The 20,666-nt window shown below is 43.0% G+C and overlaps 1 protein-coding gene across 11 annotated transcripts in view; it reads left to right on the top strand.

Annotated features, from left to right (window-relative positions):
- Positions 1-20,415, top strand: part of NRG1 (neuregulin 1) — a 226,083-nt gene extending 205,668 nt beyond the window's left edge. For 4 of the 11 annotated variants that reach the window (XM_059384421.1, XM_059384422.1, XM_059384418.1 and 1 more), the window contains 5 exons: positions 8,148-8,250; positions 9,793-9,919; positions 12,333-12,463; positions 13,245-13,451; positions 16,185-20,415. In XM_059384421.1, coding sequence (XP_059240404.1) covers positions 8,148-8,250; positions 9,793-9,919; positions 12,333-12,463; positions 13,245-13,451; positions 16,185-16,836 — 1,220 coding nt within the window. In that variant the 3' untranslated portion in view covers positions 16,837-20,415. Of the gene's footprint in view, positions 1-3,476; positions 3,501-8,147; positions 8,251-9,792; positions 9,920-12,332; positions 12,464-13,244; positions 13,452-15,653; positions 15,796-16,184 lie in introns of all 11 variants that reach the window. The other 7 variants (XM_059384426.1, XM_059384427.1, XM_059384424.1 and 4 more) reach the window with 3 other exon arrangements.
- The last annotated feature ends 251 nt before the right edge of the window (positions 20,416-20,666 follow it).

Here is a 20,666-nt window from a genome sequence, read left to right on the forward strand (position 1 = left end):
CAGAGGTTCCTAGTGCATAAATGACTTGTGTTGATTTCTAGATGCTCTGAAGCTATTCATTTACTTATCCAACATGTGTATCTTGCTGACAGTAGAATAAAGAAAGGCACAATCCATGACAAACTGTCACAAAGCCCAGCTGAGTGTTAGTGAGACTTTATTGCGTTTGTGTCGGAGAGTGTGCTCATGTGCACGGGGAAACTTGGGAGCGAAGAGAGTCTCCTATTACATTTCAAAAGGTTCAGTGGCAATACGGATTTGTATATGTGGGGGGAAATGTACCTACATTTGTAAAGGTAAGTCAAAAACTCAAAGTCAGATAGTAAATTGGTCCCATTTAGCACTGGCCTTAACAGCCCTCCTTAAGAAGTCTCAGGGCTGCAGCGAGTCAGGACTCTACCTATGTCTTTGATATTATTTGTATAAGGAGGCCCAAGATATTAAAGAGTACAATCCTGAATGTCATCATATTTTAACAGAAACCACAAAATGCACACACAGATAAATTTTGGTTTAGAAAAAGGTGTCTTACTGTTCTTTTCTCTGATGCAATTGAGAATTAAAATTAGCCTACGGGTTAATCAGTTCTCTTCAAACAATTATAAATTCCTAAAGCAAAGGATTAGTGAGTCCATATTTCTTAGTTTCTGCAGACTCTTAGATTTAAATTAATTTTTTAGATTGCTTACTGCACAGCAGGAAATCACATGTAGAAAAGGAAACAATTGTTTACAGTAACCTTTGTGGTTTTGAATTATTAATTTAATTTGAAAAATGTAGTGGCTAGACAGAAGTGCAATAGGAAGCGTATGATACATAACGAGCCTAAGACAACATTACATTAAATAGAACAGATAGAAAGTAATAACCTTTTCAAAAAGTAAAATTATTTGTGTATCCCGCTTTTCTTGACTCACCATGAAAGGAATGTAGCCACCAATAGCAAGAATAAATTAGAGCAGTATCTGCTCCACATTGAGAATGACTGATGCATGTTTCCTCTGCTTGTTTCCTTGTTAGGGCTTGTGGCCAGAAGAGATTCCAATTTTAAGTACCAATTTCCCTTTGAATTATTTGAAATTGGAGCTGCCTGATACGAATGACTTCCCATGAAATGAAATTATAGTTAGGCTCACAGACTTACCTATAAAACTGTAAATGCAGTAATATGTATGCATGGGCATGCTACTAATTTTATTGAAGACTTAACCAAGCTTTCTACGCAACTAATATAGATCATTAGCAGTGTTCATGTAGGCATGGAATAATGATTCTCTGGAAAAAGTTTCTGTCGATCTCTCTTGATTTTAACCCTTAAATTATTACTGACCGGTAGGAGGAAAAGGCATAAGATGGAAGGGATTCTAGGGAGAAAAACTGAGTCACATCTTCAAGGAAATGTGTAAGGAAATTTATTATCACTTCCTTGGAAAATGAATTCTTGTACTTGATGTCCCCAAAGTTTATATAAAGGGAGCAGAGGGTCGGGAGGCCGCCACTTTGTCAAAATGAGTGTCGCACAGAAACAAGTGAAGCTTATTTGGATTGGAATAAATTGTGATTTTACTGTGAACCTTGTGCAACCGATTTAATCCTAAATCCTCTGGCTTTTAATTTATGAAAAGTTTAGGTTATTTGCCTGAATACCCTTGACCCAGGGCAGACTGAACTATTCTGCATTATTGTTACTTGATGTACTCTTTGATTTCTTTTTTAATCTGGAAGCTTCATTTCCTTAAGAGGTGGAAAGTTTTCAAAGTCTAAATTCTTGGGTATACCCCAGAAGCTTTCAGAGTTTTCCTGGCCATTAATTAGTTAAAAATAAACTTCCATGCAATTAAGTGGCCCAAGGTAGATCTCCAGATAGGTCGGTTTTCTGAGCTCTTAACCCTTTCGCTGTTGGCCGCCATATTTCATGGCTCCTTTATTCCACCGTGTCTCCCTGTGACACGTGTGAGGATCCTAAGATTTTGTCAGTGAGAAGTTAATTGGTCCAAAGTCACTGCACAGATCAATGGCAGAGGCAGGATCTAGAACCGGGACAAGCCAGCACCCTTGGATTTTCTGCTCTGTACTTGAAGTGATTTGTCCATGCCCAAACTGATGTTTCTGTACAAGAACTACCCCCTCAACTGCATGTTTTCCAACTCAAGAGGTGCCGTGTCCTATTTTTTGGACCACCGTGGTATCTCTGCAGTCAGGGATTGAGACCCTGAATCTCCATTTTCATTCCGCCCTTCCTTTCCACATGCCTCTCCACCACATGCGGGCAAGCAAGGAATCCTAACGGGTTCCACCTGATGAAACTCATTCACAATTTTTTCCTTCAAGAATGGAAATTATCATTTCTGGAGGTTTTAGGGGTTTATTTTTAATTGTCTCATGTTCCCCATTTCTTCACTGGAGGCTGTAGGTTCTGCTAGTCCTGACATCCGAGAGCCTCCAGGGACACATCTGCCAGGACTGTGGGCTGTGAGCTTGCGCCTTTGAGCCCCCTCCGGGGCAGCCCTGCAACACCTCTGCGCCATGTGCCCTCATCGGGGCGGCGGAGCTCGGCACTGTGGAGTGCCCACCGAATTGGTTGTTATTTGAGGGAGTCCTACATTGACATTAACTAAGGACCTCAAGAATTGGATCCTTCCTGCAGACTCCTCTTTTTTTTTTTTTTTTTTTTTTTTTTTAACTCTTTGGGAAAATGAGGCATTGAGGGTTGTCCAATGCCACAGAGGAGTTACTGGGAAAATCTGGAAGCCAGATCTGTGCCCCAATCCCAATTCCCTCTCTGGCTTTTTGGGCAGAAGCGTTTGTTGCTTTCTGTGAATGAAACATTATGTAAATGGTGGAGAAAGTGAATGGTTAGGAGCAAAAAAGGAGATGGGGGGTTTTTTTTGTTTGTTTTTTTGCTTTTGTTTTTTATAACCAAACAACAAGAAATGTGTAGAGCGTGACTGTCCAAACTTGGAAAACTGTGAATCCAACACAATAAAAATTTCAGACCAAATTCCAATACTCTTGGCTTCTACTCCTGGCTCTGCCACCGTGTGCCTTTGGATTAAATAACAAAATCACCTCCCTGGCACTTTGCTTCTGCCTTTTCAAGAGAGGAATGAAATAATACCGAATGCCTTTTTAAATTTTTCATTAGAAATACTGTATTTCTGTTCCCAGAGGATTAAGTACCATAGAGGATAGTTCAGCTGTACAACTTCTCCCTCAGTAAGGTCTTTTAAGGGTTAATAAAGACAGGGTGTGCTGGTATTTGCACACCTCTTTAAAAAGAGAAGTTCCCTATGTGGACTCACGGAGGCGTACCTGAGCACTGCTTCCTTAACCACCCACCATTTGTCCTGTTCAATGTGCACGCCCAGAGAGCCGTTAATAGTCATGTGTAATGTGTTTTGGAGTGCAGTGTATTGCTCTTTTCTGAAACTTTTTTCCCTTTCTTTCTTTTTTTTGTCAACTTTCTGCATTGGCAGAGCATCTTGGGATTGAATTTATGGGTATGAACCAATCATCATTCCTTTTAGCCTGCAGAATTTAGAACCTATGAGCTGAAATCTTTTCCCCTCCTATTCTTACCTTCCAGTTCCTAACTAATTTCCTTTTCCTTCAGAAGGGATCATACAGCTATAACAATGATTTCTCTGCTTCCAATCTATGATTAGTTTACCGAAATGTCACTGAGTGCAGCAGTTTCTAGATTCCCACACTTCACTTAGAGTTTAAAAATCACATCACCTGCTGCAAAGTCACATATAGCCACGTTCCTTGACCCTCTGATTGGATCTGACCAGGCTGTTATTTCAGAGCGGGCGGGTGGGTTGGGGGGGCAGGGGATGGGGGGGTAAGTCGGAGAGGTACGTAAGGCTATGGGAGGAACCAAACCAGGCCTGAGAGAACAAAAGAAGCTCTAAATGCATCAGCTTACAAACACACCACATCTTAGGCAGATGAGAACATGACATACACTGTAAAAAATCACCCACTTGATACAGTAACATAGAAAGCCCTTATACTGCAACATGATATTGTATCCACAGACTCTGATTTTCTGGGGAGATCCAGGCCCTCCTCTAGTCAACTTCATTATCTTAGGAGCAAGGAAATAGAAAACAGAAAAAAAAAATACACCCAGTGCTATTTTAGGTGGAAATTCTAGTGCTAATGGAATTAACCTTGAGTCGCTTAGATTATCTAGACCAGTAATCAAAGAGAAATGTTCACACTGTAAACATTAAATAGTATCTCTTAGGAGCCTATGAATCTGGGGCATAGTCCCTTTGAAGGCCTTTGTCCTAAATAATTGGGAGACAGGGCCAGTCTTGGGAGTAGAGGGAAGCCATTCTGTCATCCCAGAGGCTCCCTGACCACCTCCTGCAGTGCTGGAATGTCAACAAAGCGATGTTCTGATTAGCAGCTGGTGTCATGACGTCATGCAATGAGGGTGCCCTGCAGCATAGCTGCTACTCTCTTTGGATGAGAGCATCACAGTCCATACCTAATCTACGTTCCATAATTTCTGTAAAATAAGGCTGTTGTAAGTTCTTTCTGTGACAGGGATAGAAACTCAACCAATTGCCCATCCCCTCCCAAAAAAACTTTGAAGAGAAACAATTCATTTGTTGAGAAAGCCCCCGCTTACATGTGAGTGATCCTTTGCACATCGGAGAACATCTCGCAAGAGTGAGAAGCACGAGAGTTCCCACCAACGCCACTCAGGTGGCAGGTTATCTACTTGACGAGAGGGATCTGCTAAGATCACCTCCCTCAGGATAAAAATTGTCCCACTACTAAAAAGGCTTACCTGCCTTTCCTGCAGGGAGGAATAAAATCTACCATCACCTCCTTCTTTTCCTTAATAGCATCTCTCCCATTTTAATCACTTTAGGGTCTAACTAGAATTTAATATTTCTATTCCCAGACAATGAGGTAGGGCAATGGGTAGTTCAGATATAGGACTTCTTCCTCAGCGTGATCTGAAGGGTTAGGAAAGATACATGGTGCTGGCACCGGCGTACCTCTTAAAGGCGCACAGTCCAGAGACTTCATAGTCCCACGACAGCCAGTGTACTAAGCCAGAACATTCCCCTTAAGGAAAATCAGACCTTAAAGGTCAATTAACACTGAGAAAGACAAGGCTTCTGTCTCTTAGCCTGGCTAGATCAGACTGGAAAACATGTTTGATCTGATTGACTTCAATGCATCCAGCCAAACCATAGAGTAAAGACTCGGAAGCATTTCCATTCATTACGGCAGATCTGCCAACTGGACTGACAGATTCTTTTTTTCAGCACTGCCTCTAATTTGCTCTTGCCCTACTGACCCTGTCACACTAGGGAAAAAAAAAAATAAGGGGAATGGGGGTGAAAAGAACCCATTGTTTATATGATTGTTCACCAAGTAGTTTTAACACATTCGTGATGTGGTGGGGGGATCCCCTGATCTAGTACATCACTGGAAAGTGAAATATAAACGAAGATGAGAAACATAGAATGTATTCAGTAAATGCTGTTGTGAATACAGAATCTTAATCCTACATCTGTATTCTAAGGGCCTTGTCTTTCATTGGTTCATTTTAGCACTTCGGCTTTATACCCTTTGGCCTTCACTGAGCTTGCCTTTTTATTTCCGTGACCAATTTCACTGGAAAAACGTGTGTCTTCCCACATAACCTGGGCAGAGCAGTGAGTCAGCATGCCACATTTGCTGACAACCTGAGGTCCATCTATTCTTTTATGATTAGCAACCACCAACAATCTTGCGAACGGAATCCCCAGGGAGTACCTAGGAAGCCCTTTCCCCCTTCAGTCCTTAGATACATCCCATTTTTGTAGTTGTCCGAAGTAACTTCCCGGATTTTTCTAAAGATGGGGTGTTAAGATGCCAGAGCTACCAAGCCCTCACCCTTTCAAAAGAAGCCAAGAGAGTGAGTGAAAGAGGGCACGGTAAAGCAGGGGTTTCATTTTCGTGGCAATGATACTTGAACGTGGCTGTTTCCGAACCAACCGGTCACACCCAGAGGAGCCCTGCAACCCCCGGACCCCTCAAGAAGGGACTGGGGGTGGTGGGGGCTGGGGGGGGGGGGCACCGTCTCTCCTTCTTAGATTATCGCTAAAAACCGATCCACAGGCCAGGTCTCCGAGGAGACCCCTGGGGCACCCGCTCACAGATTACCACCTTGTCAAATGTGATTCCCTGTCCTGGGGCTCTGGGGGAGGGGAGGCGGCAGACACAGCAATTAACACAGAAGCATTCACATTCCACATCCTCAGCTGACTTTCTCGGCACAAAAATATGTGACCCCACTCTATGTCTCCTGGGTCATTGTCTCACTGCAATGCACCAGCTGCTTTGCTTCCTAATTGTGGCTTCCACGTGACGGCCAGCCTAGGGTAGGCGTTATGCTGTATGGGGTCACCCTTCCGACTTCGCACCCACCCTCTCTTCCCACCCAGCATTTCCTCCCTCTGCTTTTCTTTTGTTTGTTTATTTTTCCTCCCTTAGTATCAGGCATGCTGTGCCAGGGACTTCAGACGGCTCCTTCACTTTGAATCTTGTTTTCCCTCCCACCTGCCTTCCTCCCTCTCTCCGTCATTCTGTCAGTCTGTCTGTCCTCTGGGTTTGTTTTTTTCCCCCTCCCACTTCCCACCCTTTTAGTTTGTTTTTGTATAATTTCTGCAGCATTCTAGTCTTTTACCCACTGACTTCTATTCTCCTTCTCCTGTTAATAATCAGTGCTATATTAATTTGATTTGACAATGTTCCTGACCTGTTAACTGGAATTTGATTACCATGGGCTTGGCTTGTAGGAAATGTTTTGTTTAATGATAAGGTCTACTGTATCACAGAAATTAAAATGCACTTTTTCATTTCAAGAAAACTTCCTGCGACTCGCCCTCTTTCAGTAAAGAAAATTGAAAATGTTCCCTAAGGCCCCATGTTGATGTCCAGATAAGAGACCTCAATTTGTAGAATACCCCCCAGGTTTTGACCAGCTTATTAATCAATTTGGCAAGTTCAGCTTACAATGTTTGTGACGTACCAGTCTGAGTTCTCTTTGTCAGTGAACTTGTGAATGTCCTCCAATAAATGTAATTAGACTGGCTGGAGGCTCAGTTCCTAAGAGATCAGGTTCGCCATTAAATCTGCCAATCTCGAGAAGATCCTGACCTACCAAAGTATAATCAAGGGATCCCTCCCCAAAACGGATTTGCAAATAGAAAGACTTCCATGAATAAAAGACCGGTTGCATTTAAGAACCCAAAGTTCTAAGCATCACCTCGTGTGACCTCCTTGAGCTGACATGCCAAGCCCTCACTATAGGGCTGTACAATCTAATCCAAGTCACATAGCCCGTGTGCTAGTGGTTTCTTTACACACATCAATTAGGTTTCTAAGTACAGTCGGTGAATTGATAATAATTGTCCTTCAAAGGACAAATCTCCATCTTGGCCCTGGACTATCCTACCCACCATATTGGATTTTCTCTGATACAGTGCCCTGCTCTCCCCACCGTGGCGCTTATAACGTGTTCACATGTTACCTTTAAATCGTAGGGATCCCGCCTCGGTATTGTTGCTAACTACAAGTCAAGCTCATGTTTGCAAATGTTTTTGACTTTATTTCTTAAGTTAGAAATGGCTCCTTGTAAAGACCACCGGAATATAAACTGGCTGGGAAATCAAAAGGGATTTGGGAGGGGGGAACAGGGGAGAGTCGAGGGTGAGGACTGCCCCCGTGGTTCCAATCCCAGCTCCTTTTATTGGCTTTGATTCCTGTTGCCTTTGCAAGAGTTTTGGTTTTTTTTAATTAAAAACTACAGTTTTAACTAAATAATTATTTTCTAATTAATGTTTATGATTTGCTAGTTTAATGCATATATATATATATATATTTGTAGCTTTTAAGTAAAGTAATTTAATAGTGTAATTTTTTATTGCAAATGGCCCCAGCTGCCTTAGCTGTTTAAGCTCAGAGTATAACGCAGAGTATGCTGTACCTTAAGTATGTCTGCAAAAGTGATGAATTGTCACATATTTACTTTCTTATGAACATGGACAGTGCCATGCCGCATGCCAACTATTCAGTTGTTAAGTCCTGGCGAGTGTAAGGGGGCTTTGGTGACGTCTGCTCTCATCCCTTTCCAGAAGCGGAGGAACTCTACCAGAAGAGAGTGCTGACCATCACCGGCATCTGCATCGCCCTGCTTGTGGTCGGCATCATGTGTGTGGTGGCCTACTGCAAAACCAAGTAAACCTTCCTCCTCCGTGCCTCTCTCTCCTTAGCACAGAGAAGACGGCTTAGCCAGCCCAGGGCTCTGCAGAGAGCATTTGCAATAGCCTAGTCTTGAAAAGCAGGAGTGGGGAGGCAGGGGGGCATTTCTCCCCATTTTTTCCTCTAAGTAAGCTCTTTTGAGGACTTTTTCTGTAACTAGAAAGCTTTGCCTATTTCTGTGAAAGGGTTCAGAAGACCCGTGGTCATTGGCTATGACCTGTGACCAGGGAAAGTGTTGGAGGGATGGGCTTGTGGGGCAGGTATCTGTGGACAAGGTGGGCCCACCACATCCCGAGAGGACAATGGTAGGCACCCAAGGTGTGCCTGTCATGTCACCGCTGAAATCGTGTCCCACTCTGCACTCAGACTTAGGAGCTAAAGGAAACACTTGGCAATGGTGGCAGTGAAGGTTTTTAAAACATTACTGCGATGATTTGCCTGTTCCCTCTAATGAGCTTACCAGTTCAAATGCTCTCAAAGTGCGGGATGTACAAAAGGAATCTCATGGGAGGAGAATCAAGCAAATCTTGGTTTGAAAGAAAAGAAAACATTAAAGCAGATTTGTGTTCAGTGTGTCTGGTCCCTTAAGCTGGGTCCATAACACAAACATAATACAAACACAATTACCGTGTGACCCAAATTCCCTTCACTTTTCTCTCTTACATAGAACTTCTGCTTCAAATAGGAAATAATGTTAACAGTTTTGTTTCATTTTGTTGCCTCATCACATAAACTCTGACCAGTCGTGGGGGGCGGATATTATCATGATCTGAATGTTGCTTGAGGAACAAAGACAATATGTTTTTAGACCCTAAAATTAAGGGGACGGATGGCATTTTCTTAATACCCCTGATTTCATGGGTTGCCAGGATTGCATAAGCGATAGAGATAAGCCTTCCTGGAATCTACCTTCTGAGTCTTATTAGATTCAATCTCAGTATTTGAATATCCATTACCTAGTTCTACCAAAAAAAGTGATACTAGGGTAAGATCATGTTATAACTGTGCTAAATCTACGGGCAAATTATGACCTAGCTGCTCTCATTCATGTACAATGCCATTCATGCACACCCACCGTAGAAGGTACAGATTCAAAATTAACCTCATCTCCTTAAGAGACACACAGACAAAATTATGAACGAAATCAGCCTTATCAATCGCAGGGCAAAAATTGGTACCTAAGACAAATGGCCATCTGTAAGACTCGGACAAAGATGGATTGATCGCGAAAGTTGGCGTTTAAGCCAAATGTCAACTTGATTTATCTTGTCTTCTTTTTTTTCCCCCCTATCTCTCAGCAGTCCAGTTAGATTTCTGTAAGAATCCCCACCCCGGCTCCTTAAACGTATTCACTAAGACTGTATGACTCCATCTCTGTCCATAGGCAGATTCCAAGACGGAGTGGCATATCCTCCTTCAATCTCCTACCTGGCTTCCGTGTTGGTAGAATCAAGAATGGACTGTACCAAGAAATGTAAATGATAGAAAAAAAATAAATCTTCCCTTTTTCATATCCAGGAAACAACGGAAAAAGCTACATGACCGTCTTCGGCAGAGTCTGCGGTCTGAACGCAACAACATGGTGAACATAGCAAACGGGCCTCACCACCCCAACCCGCCCCCTGAGAACGTCCAGCTGGTGAATGTATGTTGAGTCTGGCCAGTGGAAAAGCTCAGCATCTCTCCTCCGTTCAGGCACCTTGACGTTTATTTTCTAAAGCTCTTAGGCTCTTAGCTACTGTCATTAATCACCATGGCTTCCAGGAATCCAGGGTTTCACCAGGACAAAATAATGGGAACATTTTTTAAAGTGGATTTGGTTACTGTAAGACCAGCACATTTCCTCTCATAAAGTGTTCATTAAGGGGTTGGAATAATAATAATACAGGGAGGGCCTAACTGGAAGAAAGAGAAGAAAAACACAGAGAAGAATAATGAAATTAATGATCCAAGAACCAGAAGGAATTTTTTTTTTTTCATGATTTGAAAATGAAGGCTCCTCCAGGGTCTGACAACCAAGTACTGATAACCGAGCTCAGGGCTTCAGAGTGACTTTTATTAGAGGCATCTCCCAGGACCTGATGATTTACTGATTCTGATTTACAAAGGAAGCAGTTAGGGCATGCAAGGGCCAAGTGACTTATCGAACTCCCTTCTCAGTAGCAAAAGTGGGAGAACATAATGCTTTCTTGTTCCCTGACTCTTTCTACCTGAAGTCAAACTCTCCAGATTAAATGTATCTTTAATGACTCAAATATTCTGTTTAAAATTTACCAAGCACTTGGCTTTTAAATATAACTAGGTCATAGAATATGACATTCTGGAGAGTCTTTGGATGTGATCTTTCAAACCTCCCCTTTTTTACAGATGAGGGCCGGAGCTGGACTCAGCTTCCCTGGCTTTTAAAGTTATCATTCTTCCTATTCCACTGTAATTTTTCCTGCTCTCTGCATTTCCCCCAGGTGTTTGGCTTTTTATAGGCAAAGCTTGAAGGTTACATTGCATTACTTTTTTTTGTATCCTATAAAAAATATATATATTTGTGGAGCAAATGTATCTTAGACCCAAGTTCAGAGTTGCTGGTTAGTCAGCTGGCAGCCAGCCTTGTAGCAAGGACCTTCCAGAGAGGAATAACATGCTGATACATTAGTTCCTTGGGCTGCTTCCCTCCCCTTACCAGTGTTCATTAGAATGTTCTGCACAGTTGATAAATGCATTCAGTCCATGCAGACACACCTACAATCTGTCACTATGTCTGTTATAATATATAGGAAGCAGAATGGCTGTTCGCATTCCAATTATCTCGCAGGCTGTGTTACTTTGGGCTTTATTTAATCTGTCTAAACCCCATTTCTTCATTAGGACAGCAGGCCTAAAAAATAACACCTACTCCAAAAAGTCCTATGAGCATTGAACAAGGCAATCCATATAAAACACTTAGCCCAGTGACATGCAGTGTGTGGTCGATAATTGTTAAGTATTATTTTCATTAGACTCACCAAGCTTCCATTGTCTTTCAAGGACCAAGAGGGAGACAGTCCACAGTCTAGAAAGAGCTCATGAATCATGACCTCCCCAACTTTTCCTTAAAGCAAGTGAACCGCACGTCCCAGAAAGAGCTACATGGGCTAGCCTTTCCACTAAGAGAACCAACAAGAGTTTGAAGCAAAATTCAAGTTCTATATTTTTGGGGTTTCCATAAATACATCAGGTTCTTTTACAGCCCACGGCCCCTTGCTTATAAAGTGCCCACTTCACCCGAGAGTACTCCTTTCCATGCCTGTTTCCGTTTCTCAATTCAGTCTGGTGTAAAACGAACAGCATTTCAAACACAACTTCGAAATGTATCTCTTTCACTGATTGAAGGCTTGTGCCTTCAGTAGCTTGTGCGATTTGGTGATGAAAATAAGTAGAGTCTACTTGCGCTACATATAGGCCTTCTGTATATTGTGTGCTTTGTCAGGATGTGTGACCTTAACAGCTTCTCTAAGTCCTTCAGTTCTCTCAGTGGCCTCGTTAGCCTTACCATGGACAACAATTGAAAATTTCAGTGCTATCATCAGGGCAGCATGGGCCCTTGGAAACTGAAAAAGAAAAGTAGATTAAAACTACAGAGATTGTAAAAAAAAAAAATTTTTAATTAAAAAAAATATATCCTCTCCTGACTTGAAATTTGGGATCTCTATGCTTTTGTTTCCTTCAGCCGTCTGTTAATCTTCTTCACCCACAACAACTATGACAAAAACGAACATGGGGCAGAGATTTATCTTGAATTCCACCTGCATTATTGGTTGGAAATAAGATAAAAGACCTAGGTCTGTTTCTGATAGGATGCAGTTAAGATCGCAGAACCCACACGATGTGTGCCTCCAAAGGATGCTTCATTAATTTCATTTACTGAATTGAAAGGCCATATAGCCAGGAGGGGATTTGCCATCTGACCATTGGCGAAATAGAATGTATCATGAAGTATATGTCGAAGAGCAGGTTTTGTGTGTGATGATGATGATGTTCCTGATTAATAGGAATCTTCAAGTTGTGTCTCTTTGTTTATCCAGCAATACGTATCTAAAAATGTCATCTCTAGTGAGCATATTGTTGAGCGAGAAGCGGAGACATCGTTTTCCACCAGTCACTACACCTCAACAGCTCACCACTCCACCACCGTTACCCAGACTCCAAGCCACAGGTATGAGAATGAAAACCATTGCAGGGCACTACTCCACGAGAGAACTTCTAGACCTTGCCTTTTGCTCTCACTGCCTCAGAAAGGAACAGGAGACACATAGGAGGCAAGGACGTATAGCAAAATGTATAATTTGGGACAAAAACGGACTTCGGACATCAAGTGACTCTGCCATTTAATTGCTGTTTAAATTGCAGCCTCCCATTTTTTCAGTGCTGAAAGTAAAAATAATACCTACTCACAGGATTGTTGTTCCCCATTTTAGAGATTGTCTTTATTCATGCCTGACTACTCATTGAATTGCTACAATAGAAAATGTCTGTCCTAGATGCTCTATAGTAATTAGAAGTTCACCCCTTCCTGTGACTGGGCTGCCCTTGGAAATGTCCGACAGCTGAACTTAACATCGGGGATTCCCGTGTGAGAGCATGCTACCAAGGGCAACACGGGGCTGCCCAGTGTAGCTCATGGGCCAAGTGTCTCCTTAACCTAAGCCACTCGAGAACAGAGAGATTGTAAGAACACTTAGTACACACTGACATTTGGTAAATATGTGTTGAATGGATGAACAAGTAAATAAACTCTATCCTTACAAAGCCAAACAAAATCAAGATCCTCTCTAGAGCAAGTAAGACTAATTCTATTCTGAGATGAGTAACGTTGTCATCAAATACTGATAGACCGAAGTGGAATAGTTACCAGGTCACTTCCTTTCATTTCCACTTTTGCAGATCCTTAAAAAATACATATGTATCTCTCTTTGCCTCTCCCGTTTCCCCTCCAGCTGGAGCAATGGGCACACTGAAAGCATCCTTTCGGAAAGTCACTCTGTAATCATGATGTCGTCAGTAGAAAACAGCAGACACACCAGCCCAACCGGGGGCCCACGAGGACGACTTAATGGCTTGGGAGGCCCTCGCGAATGTAACAGCTTCCTCAGGCATGCTAGAGAAACCCCTGACTCCTACCGAGACTCTCCTCATAGTGAAAGGTAAAACCGGAGGGGAAAACTACCACAGAGGAGAGAGCACCCCAGTAGCAGAATCCCCATGAGCACCTGTGGTCTCACCTACAGAACTCTGCTCCAACGAGACTAAGGGGCGGCAGTTGCCCCTTCCAGTTCCCTAGTTGATGAACTCATCTTTTTGTTTGACTGAACTCATTTCTTCTGAGCTGCGTGCATTGTCCCTGACAGGCGACAGATTCTTAAGGAGCAGGACTGATTTGACGTGTCCGGGGCAGCTAACCCAGAGGTGGCAGCTCTGACCTGAGGCTCACACCCACTCTGAGCCTCTGTTTTCTCCGTTGTAACTTTAGAGAGATGGCACCAGTGTTCAAGAAGGACCCTTCTATAATTCGAATTTGCCGAGTTATCCGAATTCCGGTCTAGCTGGTCTCGTGAACTTGGGTGCTAAGTTTTTCTTACCTTCCAGCCTCTGTTAAATCAGATCAAGGGCTGTGCCATTGCTGACTCTCATGGGGAACTGCTTGCATTCCACCATATAATATCCCTTTTACAAAATTCAAAAAGAAGGGACGAGTAAATCTTTTGTATGCTGCCGACGCAGTCTTCGCAGGGGGGTTTCAAAGCAGATTTTGCTCTATTCCAGAATGTTCTGGCTTTCTTCTGGGGATACCGCACTGGGTTGCGGGGGGGTGGGGGGGTGGCGGCGCAAGGGTTATAGACAAGGTAAAATCAAAAACAGAGGGAAGGAAAGTAAGAGACGCTTCATAGGAATACTGAATTCATAGATTCTCTTTATTCATTTTCACTTAAATTGGGAGAGAGTTACAGCCAACCAGCATTTGCCAACCAGCAGGATCAGTAAGTTGTTACTTGTTTGTTTTCAAATCCAGAGGGATACTGCCTGTTTGTTTACTGTATGATGATCTCAGTGTAATCCTTGGCCACTTGCTGAAAGGTTTACGTGATGTCCATTCCATACCTAGTCACGTGGGTAGGGATAATGCTAATGGACCCGTGCCACTCATGGACTGGCTGGGAAGTCCTTGAAGTAAGGAAGTAATGAAGGATGACTGGTTCTGGGCCAGCAGGTCCTGGAGAGCTTGCTGATCTCTTCTTCGAGGGTCTTTACCCCAAAATGGGATTTCAGAGCTTTTTGGAATGAGAGGTTGCTCTGTCATTCATCTGTGAAAATGTAGGCATGGTCCCAAACTGGTTTAAAAACCTCAGTCTTAAATTCATATAATTGTATCTTTATGTATTAAGAAACTCTATCTTAATCCAGTCTTTTTTGGGACCGGAGAAAGAGGCGAGGGATCAATTCTGTCTTCATCACTCCATGTGGTATTTCTCTCGAAAGGCTGACGTTTTCCTGCTGTGGTAGGCTTCCGTGCACACCACAAATACTATCTAGGACCGCAGAATCCACCTGAACCTTGAGAGCTTGGAGAGAAAAGATGAATCACCTTTATGTATTGGCTGAATCTGGATTAGCACTTCTCAGAGAGCTTAATTTAAGTATCCCCAGAACAGAAGTTGGAGCCTCGAGCCCCAAGTATTTCCATCTCTAAACACCTTCCTGTTTTAGACACAGCTAGACCTCACATCCGTATGACTCTGAATCATGGCAGAAGAGCAGGAAAGTTAATAGGATTTCTGTTCCTGTTAGCTAGAGTTCGAATAACGGTGTCCTGTGTCATCACAGGTCTTGTCAAATTAGACTCTGTGAATGCCAACGTGAAGAAAAGAGTGTTTTGGTGCTATGCATTGGCAACATTTTTATCAAAGTTGAGAAATGTGACTCTGAGTAAGCCACATCTTCTTCAGTGCTAACTCAGGCCTTCTTGTTCTGGAGAAAGAAATCATGACATGGTTTTTAAAAAAAAAAATGCATTCGATGTCTTGACAATGAGATTTACGGAGCACTACTGGATATAACGTGACGTGAGGTAACATGGTACAGCCAACCCTGAGCAGTCACAAAAGCTAAGCCAAAGACTGATGAAGCCATGGGTTTTTGACGAGAGGTAGACTGGAGCTTGGAAGTGCCTAGGGCGCCAACATAAGGTTCTCTCTGACTTGTTTCTAAATGTCTTGGTCACTGGGATGGAGAGTTGCAAATAGAATGTTAAAAGTAGTAGCATTTCATGGAAAAACTGAAAGCACTCAAATGTGTTACACTGTTACCAGGAATAAATCTAAGTTACTATGCTCTTTTTTTTTCATAAGACATAACCTTATAGCTGAGCTAAGGAGAAACAAGGCACACAGATCCAAATGCACGCAGACCCAGCTATCAGCAACTCATCTTAGATCTTCCTCCATTCCCCATTTGGGCTTCATTCTCTAAGACCCCTTGGCCTTTAGGAAGGTATAGTATTTAAGTAATACTTCTTTCCCTTCCAAATCCCTGTGCCTTGGTCCTTGTACACTGAAAGGTTTCCAGGACCCAGTGCCCTCTTGTCCTGACTCTGATGCTTTTATTTAAAATCACGATGAACTTGCAAATCCCCAGAGCTTGGATGAGTTAGGCAATCTAGCTGATCTTTGCATGTACTCCCGTGAGGAAACTCTTGGCTACATAATTCTAGATTCCAAGGGTGCCGAATGTCCTTAGTGTTAAAAATCCAGAAGTGTATATAATGCATAGAAATTCTTTGCTTTCTAAATCTATGATATCATGCCTTCTGTCCCCTTACCTTCCCTACTCTCTGCCTTTTCTTATGTCACACTCATGCGGGGTATTCTGTGCTCACACAGGTATGTGTCAGCAATGACCACCCCGGCTCGTATGTCACCTGTAGATTTCCACACGCCAAGCTCCCCCAAATCGCCCCCTTCGGAAATGTCTCCACCTGCGTCCAGCACGACAGTATCCATGCCCGTCATGGCAGTCAGCCCCTTCGTGGAAGAAGAGAGACCTCTGCTTCTGGTGACACCACCAAGGCTGCGGGAGAAGTATGACCATCACCCTCAGCAGTTCAACTCCTTCCACCACAACCCCGCCCATGAGAGCAACAGCCTGCCCCCTAGCCCCTTGAGGATAGTGGAGGATGAGGAGTACGAAACCACCCAGGAGTACGAGCCAGCTCAAGAACCTGTTAAGAAACTCACCAGTAGCCGGCGGGCCAAAAGAACCAAGCCCAATGGCCACATCACCAACAGGTTGGAAATGGACAGCAACGCAAGCGCTGAGGGCACTAACTCAGAGAGTGAAACAGAAGATGAGAGAGTAGGGGAGGATACACCCTTCCTGGGCATTCAGAACCCCCTGGCAGCCAGTCTTGAGGCAGCACCTGCCTTCCGCCTGGCGGACAGCAGGACTAACCCAGCAGCCCGCTTCTCGACGCAGGAGGAATTGCAGGCCAGGCTGTCTAGTGTAATCGCTAATCAAGACCCTATCGCTGTATAAAACCGAAATAAACACATAGATTCACCTGTAAAACTTTATTTTATATAATAAAGTATTCCACCTTAAATTAAACAATTTATTTTATTTTAGCAGTTCTGCAAATAGAAAACAGGAAAAAAAAACTTTTATAAATTAAATATATGTATGTAAAAATGTGTTATGTGCCATATGTAGCAATTTTTTACAGTATTTCAAAACGAGAAAGATATCAATGGTGCCTTTATGTTCTGTTATGTTGAGAGCAAGTTTTGTACAGTTACTGTGATTGCTTTTCCACAGTATTTCAGCAAAACCTCCCATATATTCAGTTTTCGCTGGCTTCTCGTGCATTGCATTCTGATGTTGATGGGATGTATGATTTGCAAGACTTGCAACTGTCCCTCCGTTTGCTTCTAGTAGCGCCCGATCAGTACGTCTTGTAATGGCACATCCATCGAAATACTCTTCTCTTTTGTATGAAGTTTTCTTTTGCTTTCAGTATATGAAACGAGTTGTGTCTCCTCTGCCAGCCAAAGGTTCGCTTCACTGGGCTCTGAGATAATAGTAGATCCAACAGCATGCTACTATTAATTACAGCAGGAAACTGCACTAAGTAATGTTAAATATTAGGAAGAAAGTAATATTGTGATTTTAAAAAAACTATATTCTTAATCAGAAGACAGCTCGCTCTCGCGAAAATGAGCTACCATTTGCTTTATTTGGGTTTATTTTTCTTGACAAAGAGCAACAGTTTGGGGGACTAGCATAGAAAATGGGTTCTGGCCTGCTTTTTGGGGTAAGCCCATTACCTTAGCAGAGGACTCCACCTCAGTTTCTGGGGGAATGACACAGCAGGTCATCTAGTTGAAAATCAAACCGTGGCGGAGAAAGGTGCAATCGTTCCTGACTTGGGTTTCTCGCTGACTCGGGAGCTGGCCATTGGTTGTGTCTTATCAGCTCATGAACAGATGTGTTACGGCACAAAATGACCATGAAATGATGGCACACTCAGCGTTTTGTGTGAAATACTTCTGCCGTGAAATACGCCTGCCGTATGCGGTGGTGACTAGACATCCTAGAGAAATAGGTCTGTTGTAGAGTGTTTAGAAGGAGTGAGTGTGTCTAGAAGGCACCAGTGTGACTTGGGTGTGGTCTTAAATAGTTGTGTTGCCCACGCCTTTCTCCTCATGATTTTCCTCTTGTTTTTTCAATGTTGCCTCGATCAGGTCATAACTATGCATGAACATTTTTGTCAGGAATGGCCAACTTGCATGTGATTTGTGATTGGCAAGAGCCTTCCACAAGTGATGAGTCATCAGGGAATGTGGACGGTGTTGGGAAATTGCACCTTTCCTTGCAGAAGTGACCCCCACCTGTGTCCTGGCCTCTCCATCTGCAGCCTGTATCATCCGTTCCCCACCCCCTTTCTTATCTTTTGCTTTACTGTCACGAAACAGGTATGAAGATGGGTCTGGGCTTCACCTGTTCTCTCTGATTGTAAGTCCAAGGAAGGCCTATAGGCGTTAACATTTGGAATAAATGCTAATTCAGGAAAATAAGGGGATTTTTAAAAAACGCAGCCCCCATTTTACACCCTGCCCGACATCTGTCAAATCAGGCTAGAGCTTTACTTAGATTCCCAGTGGCCTCCTGGGGTCCATGGGGCAAATGGGAAAAAGGTTGGCAGGGGGTTGCAAATACCAGGCGTGAAGTCACCGAGAGCAACGTTTGCAGGTGAACTGGATTTAGATCTTCATCGAATTAGATCTTCATCAAATGTCTGTGTTCGAATTCTCGGGAAGAAGGGACGTGCAAGGAGGTCTTGGGAAAATGTGGGTTGGACACGAGTCATGTCATTAAGCTCCTTTCATGTTTCTACAACCCACAGAGATGTCGGTCTGCAGGTCCGTGAAGTTACTCTGAGTATCTGGTGGCCTGAACCGTCCTTCGTTACTCACATGCCACTTTCTCTGTGCTCTGTCGGGCTGCCCGAGTTGCTCCGATTTCCCCGTTCTGTAGAAATGAGTAAGCTCCTGGCAGGGGGAAGAGGACAGTCCACCCGAAGAGGTCCTTTAAATTATGCTAATATTGCCTTTGAAGGCCTTGGCTTATTCAGAGACTATGTCAATAAAGAAATTTCTACCTTTAATGGAAAGTCTAAAATTTCTGTTGCAAAAATCTTAGGGCATTGGAGTCATCCAATGGCCCATTGTGGAGAATTTCTGGAATAAATGAAATCTTCTGCTGAGAGGAACCAACATTTTCCTCACTATGAAAATTTCTGTATACCTTTTCAGGTCACAAATATATAGGGACATTTAGGACAAGAGGACGTTTTCTTTCCAGCTTGATTCTGGTCACTCAGAGAGGTGGCATATTTGCTGGGATAGCCTTTCCTTCTGTAGAAGAAGAGTTTCCCCTGGTAAGAAAGGCCAGCTGTCTCCTCAGGGCTACCTGCTGCCACCACCAGCTTTGTGTTCCAAGGGACCGCTCTGTGATGTTTAGTCACCACATGGCTCTCAACCATACCTGTCTAGAAACTCAGGTGGTGTGGTGGTAATCCCAAGAAGGGGTGTAGACCCATGCTCTCAGCCTGTGGCCAGCTTTCGGGGGTTTTCAGGGGTGGAAATCACCCAGAAGTTTGACAGCAACTGTGTTTCCTGGGTCTGAAATCGTATCCCACCAAGGGGTAGTGCAGTACAGGCGAAACTTCTTTTCTCACTCAAGATTCCTTTTCCATCCTATTCGCCCTTCTTGCCTGGTATGACTTGTTTTGTTTATTTTTTGCAAGAGTGCCTGGACAGCCTCAGGCTTTCCACCAAATGGCACTCTGCCCGAGTATATGTGAATGTGTCCCAAACACCAACAGACCGTATCTTCCTTGTTTAAGTGTGACTGTCTTGATAGAGATGGAGTCTATCCAGGGTAACTTGCTCATGAGTATTCCTTTTTTTGGCCTGAGTTAAAAGGTGCATGGATCATAGGGATGAAAATCAGGAAGGCCTGGTTTTATCTTTTAGTACTAGCTCCATTCCACCACCCACAAAGATTTCTATCTGCAGAGACCCGTCAAACACTGCAGAGAAATGCAGGCAAAAGGAAACGGCCACATTTCACGAGTTCTATTATATATTCTTTTGTAAATACACATCGTACGTTACTTGGATGTTTTCCTAAATCATTTTACTGTCTTTATGAGTTAATGTCCATTTCTTACTCTCTTGACTGACTGTGTAACATTGTAAATAACATAATGTCCTTTATTATTTATATTTAAGCATCTAACATAGAGTTGTTTTCATATAAGTTTAAGATAAATGTCAAAAATATATGGGTTTTTTTTTTCATTTTTCTTTGCTTTAAAATTATGTATCTTTTCCTTTTCCTTTTTTTTTTTTTTTAAGAATAATTTATTGTTCAGGAGAAAGAATGTATATGTAATTGAAACTATTTGAAGAATGCACATTTGAAGGCCCTGAGGTACTGATAAACTAAAGAATTTATTATCCAAAATACTAAGCAATAAGTAATTGTGATTTATTTAAAGTTTTGTTCATTTTCCATGAAAGACATACTGCAATAAAAATGCTACTCTGTGGAGGCGTGGGAGTGTTGCTCAGCAGACTAACGTTTCAGTCTGTTAGACCAGCACCTTGCCGCTGTGATAGTTGTATTAATGTAGGAACATGTCTGATGGACCCCATGACCATCTCCTCTGTCTCTTGCTTTTGCCAAACTGCCTTTTCTTCTCTCACCTTCTGCCTGTTGGTTCTGCTCACCACCGTCTTCCATGTCCAAGGGGCCACAAGCAAGCAATACGATGTCTTCTTCCCCTTCTCCTCACCCCCCAA

This window comes from Mustela nigripes, chromosome 18 (assembly GCF_022355385.1).
Source record: "Mustela nigripes isolate SB6536 chromosome 18, MUSNIG.SB6536, whole genome shotgun sequence".
NCBI lineage: Eukaryota > Metazoa > Chordata > Mammalia > Carnivora > Mustelidae > Mustela > Mustela nigripes.